The sequence below is a fragment of the Colossoma macropomum genome, unplaced genomic scaffold (assembly GCF_904425465.1).
Source record: "Colossoma macropomum unplaced genomic scaffold, Colossoma_macropomum, whole genome shotgun sequence".
NCBI lineage: Eukaryota > Metazoa > Chordata > Actinopteri > Characiformes > Serrasalmidae > Colossoma > Colossoma macropomum.
Window position 1 is genome coordinate 1976879 of NW_023494802.1, and position 18796 is coordinate 1995674.

General features: G+C 38.8%; 1 protein-coding gene across 1 annotated transcript; it reads right to left on the reverse strand.

Annotated features, from left to right (window-relative positions):
* Nucleotides 1-291: 291 nt before the first annotated feature.
* Nucleotides 292-6183, reverse strand: snai1b (snail family zinc finger 1b). Its single transcript, XM_036592321.1, has 3 exons — nt 5865-6183; nt 4207-4743; nt 292-2392 (listed from the first exon to the last, which is right to left on the reverse strand). The coding sequence occupies exons 1-3, from the start codon at nt 5938-5940 to the stop codon at nt 2211-2213; spliced, it is 795 nt and encodes a 264-aa protein (XP_036448214.1). The 5' UTR covers nt 5941-6183; the 3' UTR covers nt 292-2210.
* Between the last annotated feature and the right edge of the window lie 12613 nt (nt 6184-18796).

Consider the following 18796-nt stretch of genomic DNA (forward strand, 5'->3'; position numbering starts at 1 on the left):
TCTCTCTCCCTTTCTTTCTCACTCTCTGACCATCTGCGGCTCGTCCAAGTGTTTGCCGGCTTGTGTTATTACTGCTATGTTAGCGCTCAGGTTAGCCGGAGCCGAGAGCATGACAGGTGTGTGCAGGTGCTCCATCTATCCGTCATTCGACACGTCTTTTACTCACGCACACGCTGCGCCACGTCTGCTGAGAAAGCTTTACAGCAAACACCGTCAGTCTCTTTCATCAGCCTTTACTCATACCACACAGTGAACAGACGCTCTTTCTTATCCAAACATAAATTAGTTTATTGAAAAAACACTTTGGTTGACTGTACAAAAGTCTGGAGATATAGAATGGACCCAAAAAATAAAAACAGAACAAAACAAAAGTGATTGCATAGCGTTTCTGTGAGAAGGTCACTGTATAAATACATGTGGTTCATGCACAGGCAGGTTCAGGTTCATACGTCACTATGGCTTGCAGGATATTGTCCACAATCTTTCTCCGTTTTGCAGCATTTTAAGGCAAAATTCTCTTTTTTTTCTTTAAAGTGAAAAGGTTGTGGCGCCACTCTTTGGTTTGAGCCCTATAGCACAGTGCTGTAGTGTCCTTTTCAGAGAAGAAAAATCAGCCCTACTGCTCTTTTACAACACTTTGAATTTGCTTGATTGAAATGTCAAACATCAACACAATTAAGGCCAAAAATATGTAAACAAATGTGATGAGAGATAAAATTCAGAGGATGTAGTATGTTTCATACATTTCAGTCAAGTAAATGCAAACCACTAGTATTTTTTTCCAGTGGTATGCTTTGGAGCACTTTAGTGCACAGACTAAATGAAGCCAAAATTGCTTTTTATTATGTTTTTAAAAAAGGTTTCAGACACTCACCAGCCTGCAATATACGTCTACAATACAAACATTTAGAAATAAAACAATCAGTGGTGAGGCTCTGCTGTTAGGGCCACTATGCAGCAAACGTGACGCTAATAAACGTCATGAAAATGAGGAATATTCGATTTTCACATCACGGTACACGACGTGATTTCTTGGGAATTTTGCTATTTTGTTACCCAACCAATGAAAAATGTGTTGCTTACAAAACAGACAAATGGTGAAACTGTTTGTGCTACTTTTCATTTCGTAAAAGTGAAAGTAGTGCGAAGAGCTCCTTCATTCAGGTGCCACAACCACATGTAACTTGGGTGTCCGTAGCCCAGTTTGAGTTGCCTTTCGAGGTGCTAACACCGTCCGTGATAAAGCCGACTAATCAGTGCTGGGACACAACCAACCTGTCATTTTGGCTGCCAGCAACAGCAGAGACAATTGGTGGAGTGAGTTTGTGTTGCCTGCAAAAGTTGAAACAGAAAAATAAAAATATGTTGCTTGAAAGAAACTATTTCTGGTGTGCAAGATATCACCAATTATATATATATGGTGTCCATATAAATCACGCTCGGTGTATAAAGGCCTTTACTCTGAACATGCATTTAAACGCCTCCATCATTTCCATGTGAATAAAATAGATATAACTTTGTCTTTGACTAAATCAAATGTGGCAGTAAATGCCATGACATAGTATATTTTATTCATGTAGAAATGATTTGCACATTCCGAATCAAGTAAATTCAACGCATTACTTTCTTTCCACATACAGTCTAGTTAGACACCAACTGACAGTTCCAGTATCAGATTGCCTTTGCTGGTGCAAGACTGGAAGTGTGGAAAAGGCTTCCGTGGCTGAGGCATCTGTCCTCAGGCCCGGTGCTCAGGCAGCTGTCTCAATACATCGCTGCAAAGTGTGGTGAGAGACGACCCCCCGCCCCCACACACTCTCCAGCAGCTGCCCGTGTGAGGGCCGGACCAGCCGGCACCAATGGGCATCTTGGGAATGAGCAACTGGAGGAAAAAACCCCAGCAGGCACCGAACTGGGTTAGGAAAACATTCTTCAGTGTCCGTACGACGCACACTGCCTCTTTGTGAGAGTGCAAGTTCAGGCTGAAAACCAGCAGAAGGCAAAATATATCATATCTCTGCTAGGAAGGTAAAAGTAAGGCACTTTGAGACTGAACTTCAAAAAAAAGCCCACAAAACTTCAGTTCGTTCTTGAGTTGCTTGGCCCCCTAAAATTGCCTCCTTGCACCAGGTTAGGCTGAGATCATTACCCACACTCAGCCAGTGGAGAGGTGGCAGTAAATGGCTTTGAAGCGTATGTACGTGTGTGGGCTAGGCGGTCGGGCAGCAGCTGGAGACCGTGTGTTTGTGCAGGAGGGACATGCGGCTGAAGGTGCGAGAGCAGGTGCCACACTGATACTTCTTCACCTCGGAGTGGGTCTGCAGGTGCGCTCTAAGGTTCGAACGGTCAGCAAATGCCCGGTTGCAGTGAGGACAGGAAAATGGACGCTCACCTGGAGAGAGAAAATGAAATACAGTTGGTTAGCCTCTTAAAATCTACAGATGTTATCGCCTGAAGCTCCCTCTAGAAGCTCCCTCACAGAAAACTATTGCATGATATGGGTGTAGATATGTTGCTTGATACCTGAGACATCGTTTTACAATAGTTTTGAGAAAGTTTTAGCCTAAAACGTATTTTTAAAATCCATTTAGGGCATTACAAGGCAAAATAGTCCCCCAGGTAAACATATTTCTTTAGATTTAACACTATTTTACCATCAATATAACATTAACATATAAAAATCATTCACATATGCATACAAAATGTTCACTGGTGGTTTCTGACGGTAAATTAATGAACCATTTCACATCAGCGCTCTCTGGATGACTTAGTTTTGATTGTTGAACCGTTGAATTATACAGAAATTTTACAAAATTGGTGGGATTCCCTTCAAGACACACTATCAGGTAACTACTTGAATTACTTATTAACTACAGTGCTAACAAATATATTGTTTTGAGTGAGGAATTTCACTTTAATGGGTCTACAGGGGTTAAGGTGTTAAGATAAAACGTGCTGTCTTTGCTCTAAGATGCATTTGGTCAAGCTAGGATATCATCAAGCTTTTCAGTTTCTCTGTGTACTTTTTTATCACCTTGCCTACAGCTGTTTGCACTGGTTAAGCCACTCTGGATAAGAGCGTCTGCCAAACGATTAAATGTTCTCAGATCTGTTTTCTGTCATCAACTATACAAGCTAAGACCTGTGCAGTTGTAGCAACAGCAATCAAGATGCAGACATCTAACTCCAGCCATCACAGTTCAATCTCTCCAGTTTAACATAAACAATTCCACTAACTAGCATTGCCTCTGGTTATCAAATTTCCAAATTGCTCTGCTCTAATAAGGCAAATGTAGCGACTAGCCACTAAAGGAGCCATCAACCATTTCTACAAGGCTAATTCTAATGCTAATTACTGCCAAATGGTGGCTACCCCATTTCTTTTTACTCCTTTGCCTATGTGAAAAAAAATAGTGGTACCAAAGTGGCAAATGTGGCAATCAGTAGCTACTAGCTGTCAGTGAACAGGAATCCTTCCCATAATGCTAATTCCCGCTAACTGATGGGTACTAGCATTCTTCAGTGTTTTATACTTTAGTTCACTCTGCCCACAAGTTAGAGGTACTCTTGATTGCTTGGGGTAAACGTGGCCAAAAGGCTTGGCCGCATGCGTTAGCCGATGCTAATAATAATGCTAATTACTGCTGATTCCATTTGACCATTTCACACCCTACTATCAGTCTTCCCAAAGTTGGAGCCACTCACCAGTGTGTGAGAAAATGTAACCATGGTCTGCCACAGGTTGTAAAAAGAAAAGCAGCATGTTTGAGCTGATGCTAATTGTTATGCTAATTACTGCTAATTGATGGCTGCTACCTTTCTTTTGACGTTTTGACACCTTAATGTCTCTCTGCCCAAAATCAGAGCCACTTACCAGGGCACCAGTGTCTGGAGAAGGCCTTGCCACAGGTTATACAAACACAACACAGTGGAGGCTAATTCTAATGCTAATTACTGCTAGCTGGTGGCTGATTGCATGCATATTTGATTAGAGAACTTCACACACCGTTCAATTTGCTACTACCTTTGTTTTTCCTGTTCTTTTAGAGTCACTTAACAGTGTAACCAGGCCTTGCCACAGATTGCACAGATGCTAATTATAATGCTATTTACTGCTAGTTGGTGGCTGTAAACTTGACAAGAGACCTTTCCATTTGCTACCACTTTACTTTTTACTATTTTATTCACTCTTTCAGAGTCGCTTACCAGTATGTGTGCGAATGTGGCCTCTTAGCAGCCAGGGTCTGGAGAAGGCCTTTCCGCAGGTGGTGCAAACGCAGGGCAGCGTGTGTGAGCGGATGTGCATCTTCAGGGCCCCCAGGCTGTTGTACTCTTTGGGGCAGTGTTTGCAGCGGAAGGCCGCTCTGGAAGCAGTGTTTTCGGCCGCGTTTAGCCCAGCGTCCACTCCGGCGCTGCAGTGGGTCAGCTGGTGGCGGGACAGGGCCGCAGGGCTGCTGCAGGTTTTCCCACACTGAGCACAGTGGAAGCGGTCAGCAGGGTCTGGGCTGGGGGGGTCAGAAGTGCGGCCTTCGTCCTCTTCTCCAGAGCTGGATGGAGAGCTGAGGTCCAGGGGTCCGGGGATGGGGGAGGGAGGTGTGGTGGGGGACACTGGAGTGAAGGAAATGGGCAAGGTGGCGGTGGTCCACACAAGAGTTGGTGTGTAAGCGGACGCTAGAGAGCCGTCGACTTTGGTGGGGAGTTCAGCAAGAGGGTAACGCTCGGGTATGAAGGCAGAGAGCGGGCCTGGAGAAAGGTGGAGAAAGAGAGCTGTTAATTGTAATAATAATAATAATAATATTATAACAGCAATGTTATACAGTTAAAACAACACTACACAGGTCAACAAGAATGCAATACATATAATAATAGCAGAAAAGCTATTAACAGAAAGCTAGTAAATAACAAAAAAATGAACTCTATGACTACATTTACTTATTTATTTATTTATTGCATCTTAACTGTCCCAGTATTATTAGATTTAACATAAAACACAATCTCAAATCCATCATGAACCTACTGAACATCACCAACATGACAGTCTGAGACAGAAAAAGAGAGAGAGAGATTGAGAGAGAGAGGAAGAAGGAAAGCAAGAGTCAGGTGGCTGTTCACTAAGGCCTAATCCACTTAGATGGTTAAGTTGTTTTGATGCTCGAGTGTCATATTACAGTCCAATGGTCAATTTGCCACAAAGAAAGCCAGTCAGGACAGTTGTATTTGATTATTGCATCTGCCCACAAAGCCATGGGGGATTTGGATGATAGCTGCAGGGCCCTCGGCATAAAGTTCCAATACCATTGACATATTTGACCTTGCCTTTTTAAAACGGAAAATTGGACATGACTAACGTGAATTAGATTAGCTTGGCTATTGTGCGTGCTTCTGGCTGCACACCAACTATGGGGTAATAGGACTTATTTCCACCACTTATTGACACAAGACTGCCAGAGGACTGCAGCACTAAGTGCTAAACTAGATTCATGAGGATGTAATTTGTAGCCTAGAACAGCCACAAGTGGAAATGAGGTTCCGCTGGGGGAAGCTCAAAAACTGCTTGGTTTGGATGTTTGTTACTCCCCTCAAGAATTCACATGTCTGCAGCACTAATTAGACCGCTAATAAAAAGTCACAGATGAAAAAAAGGAACAGTTACTTGCTGATCTGGTTGAGCAATGCAAATTTTCATCATGCAAATCCATTTGGATTTTGGTGTACTGCAATTTCAAGGACTTCAAAAGACTTTATGCAGAGATTACTCCACTGATATGGATTTAGAAATAGCTTTTAACCACAAGCAAGCCAATGCACATCCAGGAAAAACAGCTTCAATGAGCTTGCAGATGTGGAAAGAAGTTCAGACTCACCATTCTGGCTCTCCAGCTCGCTGTAGTTTGGTTTCTTGTTGGTGAAATACTTCTTGACCAGGAATGAACGAGGCATTTTGGAAACAAGCTTGATCCCGTTATTCTCCTGCGCAGCCTGAACCCCACTGCAGTCTGCCTTGACTGCTAAAATCTCAGTGGAGGAGCAGTTAGAACCTTCAGGACCTTTGTGGAGGTTGAAGATAAACCAAAAAAAGACTAGTCTGAAGAAGAGAGAAGGGTCTTTTGGGAGTATCCTGTATCCAAAGCCGCTGGAATGACTGACTGAAGTACAACCATTGAGCTCACTTTAGTCCCTACATATAGCAGGGCAGGGGTGGGAGGGGTTGGGGTAGGAGGGATTTGGGGTGGAAAGGGGGCAGGTGGGCGGTTTTTGGGGGTGGGAGGGGTTTGGGGGGGTGGATAGTGTTGAACCCCTCACCCTGCAGGTGCCCTGGGGAAACTCTGCAAGTGGCTTATTGATCCCTCATGAGCTCAAATCTCATTAATAGTTGATAATTAGCCCACTTTAAGAACATTCCAACAGAGATTATGCTAATCATGATTATTATAGATGATGAGACCTAAACTGTGACCTGCCTTTGCCAAAATCATGAAATAAGTAGTAGGATTAGACTATTGATTAGCCACTTTTGGTGGCCAGCACTGTAAGTCCACCAGTTTTAAATGTATCTGTGCTCTTAGAACCTGAAGGTCTTTACAACAAAGACTTTATTCAATAGTCTTCAATCCCCAACTTGAAACGCATCAGTTAGAGCCCCACGTGATTTTTTATAAAACAGATTAGGCTGATCATTACTGGAACCACGTTTTTCAATTGGGATCACAGCGCCCCCTGCTGGACTGGTCCTTAGAACTTTGCTGACAAGTTGCTTGTGGCAGGAAAAAGCACTTTATCACAGAAAAGGGGGTCATTTCTGAACATTTGGGAGCTCTAAGTATCATCCCACACCTCACCCACCTGATTATAGTCTTTTGTATGCAAGAATTCATTTTGATAAAGAAATGTGTAATAAAATCTCATTTTAAAAATGTGGGCCTTGTAGTGAGGTTGGCTAACACTAACACTTTTAGCAATAAACATGGATAAATAATTATGAATGAAAGTGTCCATACATCAGGTATCAACTGCTGGATATAGTGTAGGCCTAAATGCATAATTTAGCATGCTACATAACTGTATCAGTGCAAAGGTTGACAAGTGGTCAGCCTATATGTTGTTTCAGATGTTGAAATCTAGTGTCTATACATCAGCTGTGTTTATAACTGCTGAATACAACGTGGGCCTAAATGTGTCACTATTAGCATTTATATTACTGTAACATACAATAATGTTCTGTATGTCAGACTATAAAAGCAATGTTAAAGACCAGTAAGAACTTTAACATGTTCTACTTGGTAAATGATTGCTCCTGTCCAGGCTTCAGGCTACAATATAAATCACCCAGGCCAACCCACTCCAGGCCTATGGCTGTTAATTTTGCACAATGAACAATTGAGTTCTCACTAAAGAGCAAGTTTTACTAGCGCATGGAGGACAGCCTAACTAACTCCCCGTGGGTTTTCTTCCCCTTCTCCAACAAAGCACGCATGCTGTCAGCCTGTGTGTCCTACAGCGAGACTCTGTTGGAAACCTGCATGAAAAGAAGCGCTGTTCTCCCCAACGTGTGAGCCGAAAGGGGGAATGAAGTGGACACGTCTGAACAACGCTGACCTGTTACCTCCTACAGTCTGCTTAGGGCCAGGTCAGATGGACTAATACAGTGTTTCACAGTCCTGGACTTTCTGGCTCCTAGACATTGATCAGGAAAAATCTATACCAACACCAGTCTACAAGCTCATCAGGAGGTTAGAGCCAAAAAGTTGTTTCTCCAAACTTTATAGGATAGGGGGAAAAAAATCTTAACTTTCAAGTTTTTGTGAAGACAGTTAATGTGTTAATGTGAAGTAAGTTAATGTGAAGACAGTTTATTCATTTTACAGTTGGAATTATTCATGTAAGTCATTTTGGAGCATTTCTATTGGTCCATTTTAGGGTGTCTGTATATATATATATATATGTGTGTGTGTGTGTGTGTGTGTGTGTGTGTATAAGTGTCTATATATTAGTGTAGTAAAAACTTCTTAGTACTTATTATTATATTTGCCTGAATGAGAGTTAGCCAAACAAATTCCTCATACTTCCCAAATTGCATAGAAATTCCTATAAATATATTAATAAAATCTGAAATCTTCAGCCTTTAGTTTTCACTTCAGCTCTGTACTGATGTATAAGCCAGTGCTTATTGCCTTTCATAGCACATCTAAAGTGAAAAGCACCTTCAGTCTCTCTGTGAATGACCTCTCTAAAAAACTTTTCGTGCCGGTCAGTGCGGTCTGCTGGTTAGAGCTGTATGGTGTCAAACGCAGTATCGCCACAGCGGGGCGCCTTTGAGCGAGTGGCGTGAGTGGTGCTGGTACACGTGTCTATGGACGCTATTGTGCGGGGGGTCACACGTCGTTCACGCATGCAGGGCGACGCCAAGAAGACGAGGGTCAAACCAGCACAGGTTGCTGTTAAATCCATCAGAGAGAAAACAGAGGTGTTTCTGAAGGCTTTTCTAACTTTGGGTTCTTAACATTGTAGCTAAACTGGAGTCCAGCTGCTGTTTTGTATATAGGCCTGCTGAGAAATTCATATACTGAGTTTACTTGATTCACATCATTTATACAGTAACAGAATAAATCACTAAATCTAATTAAACGTAATTATGCTTACTTTATAACAAAACATACTTATTCCGTGTTCTTTAAGCACTGACAATAACCATGATATGTTCAGAAAAGCATATTGTGACAGTTTATTACGATAATGATTAAATATCATCACATTGCCCAGCTCTCGTCGTAATATCCGTCATGCAGTAATGATGGACTCATATGCATCAAGTAAAGTGAATGTATTAATGTTTTTCAATGTGGATTTTACTGTACAGACTAAAAATGCATTTACCTTAAGGATTAAATATATTTTCATTTTTAATCCTTTGTGTCTTGATATGTAGAGAAAAGAATCTTATGATGACATTGTTGATGGCCCTGCCTCTGTTTTATTGTATTCGCATTACTTGTATTTGAATATGTATTTATCTCGGTTACATAGCCAGTTCAGTAGTTTAAGGGTTTCTTTCCCTTTGTATACAATTATTGTTTTTATCTTAGTGTTTATAATTAATTTTACTGTTATTTTTATTGTTATTTTCACTTATATTTTCGCTTACTTTTATTACTATTAATAATCTGACGTCTTACTTTTATTTAATTGTTTATTTATTACTACTACACCCTGTGATGGACTGGCGACCTGTCCAAGGTGTTTCCTACTTTCCGCCCAATGACTGCTGGCATAGGCTCCAGCTGCCCCCGTGACCCAGAAGAATAAGCGGTTTAGAAAGTGTGTGTGTGTGTGTGTGTGTGTCTGTTTCTGTGTGTGTGTATTACTATTACCTTTACTGTAGTACTATTCCTTTATTATTTCTTTGTTGCTGCTATAACATGAATTTCCCTCTATTATTTCCATCTATTTATTAACCTTCTTTTTTCTTGATTAGAATTAATAATTCTCTCATGCAAAGTACTATGACTGGGGAGGGTTACCCGTATGAAATTAAAAATATATATACACATACTTCACTCATAGTAAAATTATATGTGCAATATAGGGGCGATATGTGATGTTTTGAAATATAGGTGCTATAAATATGTACATATATAGATGAAACATATGTAATAGTGGTTTAATAGTTTTAATATTTCCATAAGTCAAACTAGTATGGGAATTATGTTACAAACTTGACACATATTTTAAAAAATAAATGAAAATATATTTCCTTTGCATATGAATTGGGATCATCAAAGTAGGATTGGCCCTGTAAAAATCTACCTGTTGCCACTGAAGAGGAATGCATTGATCCTTTATTTAAAGAAAAAGACAATATATTCAGAAAAAGGTGTTGAATATGATGTAGTACATTAGCCCTGTAGCCTATTTAATATTCATATATTTAATATCACATTTGTAATACATATTGTTACTTATTATTTATTACGTGTTTTTGCCTATAACGGATGGGCATGTCTGACAGTGCTGAATTTGTCTCCCATGTAATTTATTTCACTTTTATGCCCGTCATGTTTTCTCTCCAGACCGGCTGTGACCACCTGACCCTGACACAAAGATGGCCACAAGTGTAAAAATGTTCAGACATTGTAACCCCATACGTACAGCAAGTGGCCTGGCTTCTGCTTTACACCAGTTCACAGGGCCTAAAGTGATGATTTGCACAAAAAATATATATTGGTAAGTGAAATCATCTTAAATGTCTGTAATATATCTAATATTTCTCATTATAAGATTGTTGCAAGATATAAAATTATTCAATCTATTAGCATTTTATCATGTAAAAATATCTGACACCCTTAAGAAAGGGTTCTTTAAGGGTTCTTTAGTAAAAGCAACAGTTATATATAGAACCATGACAACTCAAAGAACCATGTGAATGTTTAAAAGGTTCTTTGCGCTGTTAATTGGTTCTCTATGATGAATCTGCTGTTGAATGTGGTTGTTTAAAGAGTTTTTAAGATGATAAGTCTGTATAGCAGAAAGGGTTCCACTGTTGTTATTAAGTTAAAGAACCTTTCTTGGTACTATATAGTTAATAGTTATATTGCTGAGAGGGGCCTAAAGAGATCATTTGAGTTAAAATGTGTAACATGTTTAGAAATATGTTGAATAATCTTATAATATTCTTCCTCCAATCTCATGAGACATATCAGATACACTGCCTAAATATACTTGTTTTTACTCCAAAACATCATTCTTTGCTGTGTTTTTTTGCTCTAGCACACCTGATTCGCTCCGTCAGCCCTTCACAAGCCGGGTCAGGTGTCTCTGAGCAGGAAAAGACGAAAATGCGCAGAGCTCGGGGTCATCAGTGCTGGAATGTCACACCTCTGCTCTAAAGCAATGTGGAAGCTTATTCTTATCCTACTATTGGCTTTCACAACAAATTCAAAGTGAAAAGCAGGTTCAGTGAGTCTGCGAATGACTTTTTAAAGCTCATTCTGTCTCTTTGTGCCCGTCGATGTGGCCGTCAGGTTGGAATGCGATAGTGTGAAGTGGCCACAATTCATTCCACATCACTACACTTATGATACCTTTTGTGTTTTTTAGGCCATTTGGTGAACAAAATGATGGTTTATTCAGATGTAGATATGCTGACACACCTCAGCACTTTAAAGCACATCATTTGATAATCTGTTTATAATGTCTGCGTATTTATTGACTACCTCTATTCAGTAGTTTGGAATTAGTGGTTGCAATAATTGTCTCTGGAGTACACTGAAACATTATAACTTCACTCCAGGAGGTATTTTTAGATGTTAGATGTTTGGTATTCTAACTTATTACTTGGATGAAAGGTCAGAAAATGATAAATAATATATTGTGATTATTTGTTTAGAGTAATGTGCCTTAAGAAATTAATCACAATTAAGGCACTTTGAATATTAATTGCATTAATTATAATTCCAGCTGTTAATTTTCTTAAAACTTTATTCTTGATACTAATTTCATCAGAATGTCATTCTGGAGATGAATTTTAATAAAAATTTATTCTGGATATGAATTTTTGTAGAACTGTGTTTTTTATATTAATTTTATTAGAGCTCAATTCTGGATATTAATTTTAGTTGTTAATGATGTTAATGTTTTAGTTGTCTGATGTTAATTTTAAAATCTGGATTTTTTTTCAATTTAAAATTTTGGATATTATATTCATTATAACTTTGTTCTGGATATTAATTGTAATATGAAATAATTCTGGTTATTTATTTAATTAAAAATCAATTCTGAAAATGTATTTTTGGTTAAATTCAGTCTGGATATTTAATTTAATATAAATTCATTTTAGATATTATTTTTATTAGAACTTTGATCTGGATCTTAATTTTATTAGAAATTAAGTGTTAATGTTCTACAGCGTTCTCTGTCATCTTAGAATATCTACAGCTTTGATCATCCTTCTGGACTTTCTTAAAATGTCTTAATATTTTTATAACATTCTGCAAATAATTTGAAAGAAATTAATCATACAGAATAACTTTATACATTTGTCTTCAACCAAATTGATTTAATATTATAAAAGTAGTGATTACAAACTTGTTACCTTATTTATTCACTGAACAAAAGTGCAGTACTGAATTTACTTTGCATCATTTGCATCAATATGAATAAAACCTTCTACAGCAATGCAATTCTATCTTTACATTTGCTTACTTTTGGCTATAAAGGTGTTGTTTAATAAATTTCATGTATATAGAAAAGATGTACACATTCAAATTAAGTATCAATCAGGGCACTTTTTGCATTGTAGTTACATACTGAGTTACACACTGTCCACACCATATAATAAATTGTTGTATATGTCAAAGTTGAATCTGTCTGAAATGCTGAAATTTGTTTGATTTTTTATGCCTGCCACTCCACATTAGAAAACAGCCTCAGGTCATGTTTTCTGACCAGACTGGGCGTGACCTCCTGACCCCGACACCAGGACGACCAAAAAGCGTAAAAATGTTCTCTGTTAAGAACAGATGTTCTCCTTGTGTTGCTCAAGGGGAGACGAGCTGCTCGTTCACAACGGCCTGCAAAGAGAGAGTTCCGCTTGCGTCTCCCACGTTCTCCAGCTCGTCTCCAGCAGTAATGCTGCTGTCAAAAGTTTGGAGATGTTGTGTAACATTTGACATTCACTGTTACTTTTCAGCGTTTATCTTCAGTGTCTTCCATGGGATGAAGAGAAGGTTCTAAATAATGATTTGACAATAATAATGATTTTTTTTTCAAACTGTTATTAAAAGCACGTACTGAAACTCTTTTAGGTTGTCTAAACAACTTTTAAAGGTTTGAGTGCTGACATTGATGATGTATGCGCCGATAAACTTTTTTGTTTTGTTTTTTTTAAAACAGGCCAAAACATTCCTGCCTTAAATGCTTCAGATTACTATGAATATATTTAAAGAAACTGAACTATAGACATATTCACAGTTATAATGTAGCATTATAACAGTGTTGTAATTGGCTTCTTTATGAAAAGGGAATTCCACCATTTTTTCAAAATTATTCAGTGGTGCAGTCTGTTCTTGAGAACCTTATCAATTTGAATTTCGTCACAGTGGTGGTGATAGGAACCAGGGGTCGCCATGACTACAACACAAATATAGCCGTGTTATTTACTGTCCAAAACCACCAGTAATTTTCTTTAGAGACTATATTGCCTCACAGCACTTAGCATATTTAAAGAAATATGTTTTTGGCCAAAACGTTTCATAAAACTACTGTAAACCATGTCTCAGACATCAGGCATTGTATTCATAACCATTTCAGGTAATAACTTTCTGTGAGGGAGCTTTTAGAGGTGCACGTCTGGTTCCTATCACCACCATTATGAACAATTCTGACTCTGTAAGTTTCTCTAGAACAGAGCATTTCACACCAAACCACTCTGAATGACCTTATTTACATCTTAATCATTTGATAATATGTAAAATAATTTAACAATCAGTGGAATTTCCCTTCAGCTGTATAAATGTTAGTGTATCCCCTTGCTTTTTCCCTTCTGTTTGTTAGATGTAGAAGCTTTTTTTCTTGGTAAATTAGTCTGATAGACCTACTAAACTAGCTAGCTATCGCTCACAAACTAGGCTACAGCATTGGTGTTTATAATCCAGGGGAGCTACAAGATAGAGCCCAAGCTAGCAGTGTCTGACATTATCACAGGCAGCCTGCTTAGTTTACCTCACTTTTAAACATTATTAACACTCTTGCATATTAGAAAAATGGAGCTCGTTCTGCTGCAGTAAAGGAACATGAAAAATACAGACTGCATTTCCCACAAGTCTGTGCACATGGACCTAAAGACGACAGGAAATATGTGTGGCCTTTGGTTTCATTCACCAGAGTAGGGCTGGAGCTCAGGTGCCCCTTTTGCAGTTTTTGTGAAGACAAATGGATCTAAACTGTTTTCTATCTATGTATTCATGTCCAATGAATACATTTTGCATGATGAGGAAATACAACACAAAAAGTGTCCAGATTGGTGTAAAGTGATCAAATTCTGGACAGTTATACCTTGAGATTTTGAAAAAAATATGTTTACATGTAATTTTCATACCTTTAGTCAGAATCAAAGTGTATTTTTCTTTTGTTCAAGAATCAGAAGTCATGTGACCCAAATACTACAAAAAAATATGATAAAATGATAATATGAAGTGGTAAAACTCACAATTTTAGTTGTAGTTTAAAAAATAGGGTCAGATTTGTGTTGGGTTTACATGTCATATTATTGCAAACCCTCAAGCAGAACATGCTCTTTTGTGGTGTCCCTAAACTGCGAGAGAGAGAGTTCATTGGTTTGCTTTTCACTGTAGGTCAGCAGCTCTTCCTCTATTGTACTCTAGTCTTTGTACTCTTATAGAATTTAGATAACACATTGAATGCATTGATTGTTTGCGCTGTAGCTGATGTAAAGTGCACCCCGGGCCTGTAGGACTTTACGCTTTAATGGACTATTGCTCCACGCCCTTCAGTGGCCTGATAGATGCCAGTGCTCTGAGAGAGAGCGACACTGTCTCTCATCAGGGTAAATTATGGGCCCATAAACGCTGTCCTCTACACAGCAGGTCCACAGGCTATCGGTCCATCTGAGAGATCTAACAAGGTTTTCATGCCGCTCTGTGTTTCTGTATGTGAGTGAGAGAATGCAGAACACAACACAACAAACACAAACAGGCCCTTTTACAGTCTGTTCACTTATTTATTTGACAGGCACATTACTGAAAATCACTGTTCCATGAAGATGCATGGGGAAACATGTGGGGAAAAAGAAAAAATTGTGGCATGTGCAAAAGTTATAGCACCTTTCTTATATTGAATGTATTTGTTCCAATATGTTAAACTCAGCAAATAAATAGAAGGTATACATTAAAATTTGGAGAAAATGTAATATTTGAGTTTGTTCCCTGTGTGTAATTTAATCAGGGGTGAGATTGAGAATATGCTGTAGATGGTTCCAAGAAGCACCAAAAAGCATTCTTCTATTGTTACAAGCTTGACATCAAAACAGTACAAGAATCCTTTTTGGTGCTATATACAGCCCTTTTCAAAAAGGTTCTGTAAAGAACCCTTGAAGATCCATCCTTTTTAAGAACCTGTAAGATAAACAATCAAACAATCAAATAGTCAAGTATAAGAACATACATAAAAGGAACATGAAATGTTGTATATATATATATATATATATATATATATATATATATATATATATATATATATATATACACAACATTTCAAATGTATTCCTTTTATGTATATATATATATATATATATATATATATATAACAGATAATACAAATAACACATAATGGTCTGCCCTCGGGGAAGTCCAGTTTTTATAGTTGCCATTCAGTAACTAGTTTCTAATCAATCCTTCATTAAATTAAATCAAGTGCTGCTGATGGAATTGAACAAATCCTTGAGTGTAATGAGAAGTCAGGAACATAACGTGTAACATATTCAACGGGTCAGATTAATTCAGTTTTAAGTATGGAATTCGGTGAGTAGAATCACTTCATTGATCATCGATCACCTGACAAGTGTCCACCTTCCTTTACAGAAACGGACGGCTTTTCACACATCCGCAGACATCCACTCTGCTGTTAATTACCCGAGTCAATGAAAGCCACTGATTGTTCCCTGAGTTAGAATGGGCCTTTGAGCATTGTGTGCGTGTGGAATGAGTGAGTTTGGGGGGGTTTAGCTCTGCTGGTAGCCTCAGCAGGGTGGAGATAAGATACTGTAGACGTGACACTCGCAGACCCCCTCAGGAATTTAAGCTCAAACATATGGCCAAACACTCCCACTCTGCTCCGAGGGAGCCAGGAATTTCACTCTAATGACCCGCAGGACCTTAATGACCTGCGTGGAAAGACATCCCACCAACCAAACCCCCAAACACACATCAATGCTTACCTATTCATTCATCATGACTGGAAATATCTATCTGTCTTTGTACACACAGGTGACAGGCTAATGGATAAACCTGAATAAATGAGTGGAGAAACAGAAGTGCAGATGCTTACAGACAGGTGCACTGCATGATGCAATTAAGATGCTGCCACGTTCTGAGGCATGTATGAAAATGCTGAGCGGGTCCAGTTGACCTCAGTTTTAGATCAAGACAGCGAGAGAAGAAGATCTAAGTGACTTTGAAAGAGAGATTCTTGAAACGTATCTCCTGCACTGTTTAAGATAGAACAGCAGGTAAGGTAAACTTCCACTAGCTTAGTGCTAACAAAATACTTGAATCCTATAGGGATGCTAGCAGAAGCTAACATTACCAAAACAAAAACAGAAACGAGATCTACTGTCACTCCCGTTTGGAAAGAACTGCACTGGCTGCCTATATCTGTTACGATAGATTTTAAAGTTCTGCTACGAGGTTTCAAGACTCTAAAAGACCTTAAAGCACTGCTTACATCTCAGAGTGTCTGTTTGTTTATGTTCCAGCACGTGATCTTAGATCTGCAGATACTGACATTCTGCAAATACCTTAATGGTGTTACATTTAAAAATACACTTAAAAACTCTTTAATTTAGCATTTGATTAAAAAGGTCTCTTTTGGTATTTATCTTTTTAATTTTATCTGTTTAATTATTTTATGTGATTTTAACTTAATGCTTATCAGTTCTTGTATTACTGTTAAGCTTTATCTCCTGTTGTAAAGCACTTTAAGCTGCCACCGGTATGAAAATGCTCTATAAAAAGATATTATTAGAATTATTATTATTGTTGATGTGTTTTTTTCCTCATATTTCAACTGACGTTTGACATTTATGCCCCATATTGAAGGCCTAGCTCTAATAGTCATGGAACACCACTGGTTAGCACTAAGCTAGCATATTGCATATTCAGTGAATGTGATACTGGTGCATTAGAACAAAATGTAAGACCAGCTGTTCCTCCAGTGACTGATAATGTCAAGGCAGGATGTGATCAGACTGTGTCATCAAGAAGAGTCCATCAACTACATAGACAGAAATGTTATAGCGCATAAACCCCTCAGTACAAGGACGAATGACCACCTGAGAGGTCAGTGGTTTTAAAATCATCAATGTCAGTCTATAGATGTGGAAAGAAAGATCTGGTTAAATGAGTCATCCTTCACCAGGTTTTCAAAAAGTGGGAGAGTACATGTGCAGAGAACCACACAGGCCTGATTGCTTGACCCCTACAGTGAGGGGGTCTGGTGGCTCCAGAGGAAGTCCCTTTAGAGGGAAGGGTCACTGCACATCAATACAAAGTTACTCTGACTGATCACCTATATTCTATGATGCAATATTTCTATCATGATGGTCTCTGCCCCTATCTACAGGGGTCAGTAAATAGTTTAAATAGTATGAAAAGAAAGTAAGTCATATGCTATAGACTTCACAATCATCAGAGCTCAACCCAGTTAAACACTTATGGAATATTCTGGGTCAGTATGTTCGACATCATTCTCTACCATCACCATCATCAAAACACCAACTGAGGGAACATCTGCTGGAAGAACAGATGAATGAACCAGAGGATTCTGGCATTCACTGCATTCTTCAGGCAACACGACACTAACAAGCCTCTTATACAGTAACACACACCCACATGGTGTAACATTTGCACAAACAGCCACATTTGGCCTTGCGCTCAACCCGAGTGTCTATTTAGTGACATCAATAATTGAAGATTTATATACATTTGTAAGAATTTTGGATTTAAAAAGGCTTTGAAAATAATAGCAGCTGATGTTCATAGACATTTTTATTTGATATTTCTTGTATGTGTAAAGGCCACTGCCAACATACACTATATGGACAAAAGTATTGGGACACCCACACATCACACCTACAGGAGCTTTTAAGACATCCTATTCTAAATCCACGGGTATTAATGTGGAGTTAGTCCCCTTTGCAGCTATAAAAGCTTCCACTCTTCTGGGAAGCTTTCTACAAGATTTTGGAGTGTGCAAGAATTTTCGTTTGTGACACACCCTCTACCAAACTTTTCAGTTGGCACAGTGCAGTCAGGCAGGTAACGGTCTCTTGGCGTTCGCCAAACCCAGACTCGTCTGTCAGAACGCCAGATAGAGAAGCATGATTCATCTCACCACAGAATACATTTCCACTGTTCCAGAGTCCAGTGGTGGTGTGCTTTACACCACTTCCCCCGTTTGGCATTGTGCATTTTGATCTTAGGCTTGTATGTATCTTTTTCCATTTTCCAAAACCCAGTTCTTTTGCTGATGTTGCTTCCAGAGGCAATTTGGAGCTCTTTAGTGCGTGATTCAACAGAGGATAGGCACTATGCGCTTCAACACTCAGTGGCCCCACTCTGTGAGTTTGCGTGGTCTACCGCTTCATAGCTAAGCTGTTGTTGCTTCTAGGTGCTTCCATTTCACAATAATAACACTTACAGTTGACGGGGCACATCTAGTAGGACAGAAATTTCACAAACTGATTGTGGCAGAGGTGCCATCTTACAACAGTTCCATGTTTAAAGTCACTGAGCTCATCAGTACGATCCATTCTACTGCCAGTGTTTGTCTATCAAGACTGCAAGGCTATGTGTTTATTTTTATCCACCTGTTTGTGTCTGAAACACCTGAACTCAATAATTATGAAGGATGTCCCAATACTTTTGTCTACATCATATATATCATGAAAAAAGCAGATTCTTGAAAGTGGTCTTATAACACGTTTTGGAATAAAACTATTAAATTATCATTGTAGATTTTTAATCAGTGAGTAAACATAAATGGTAAAGTTTTGAATTCAAAAATG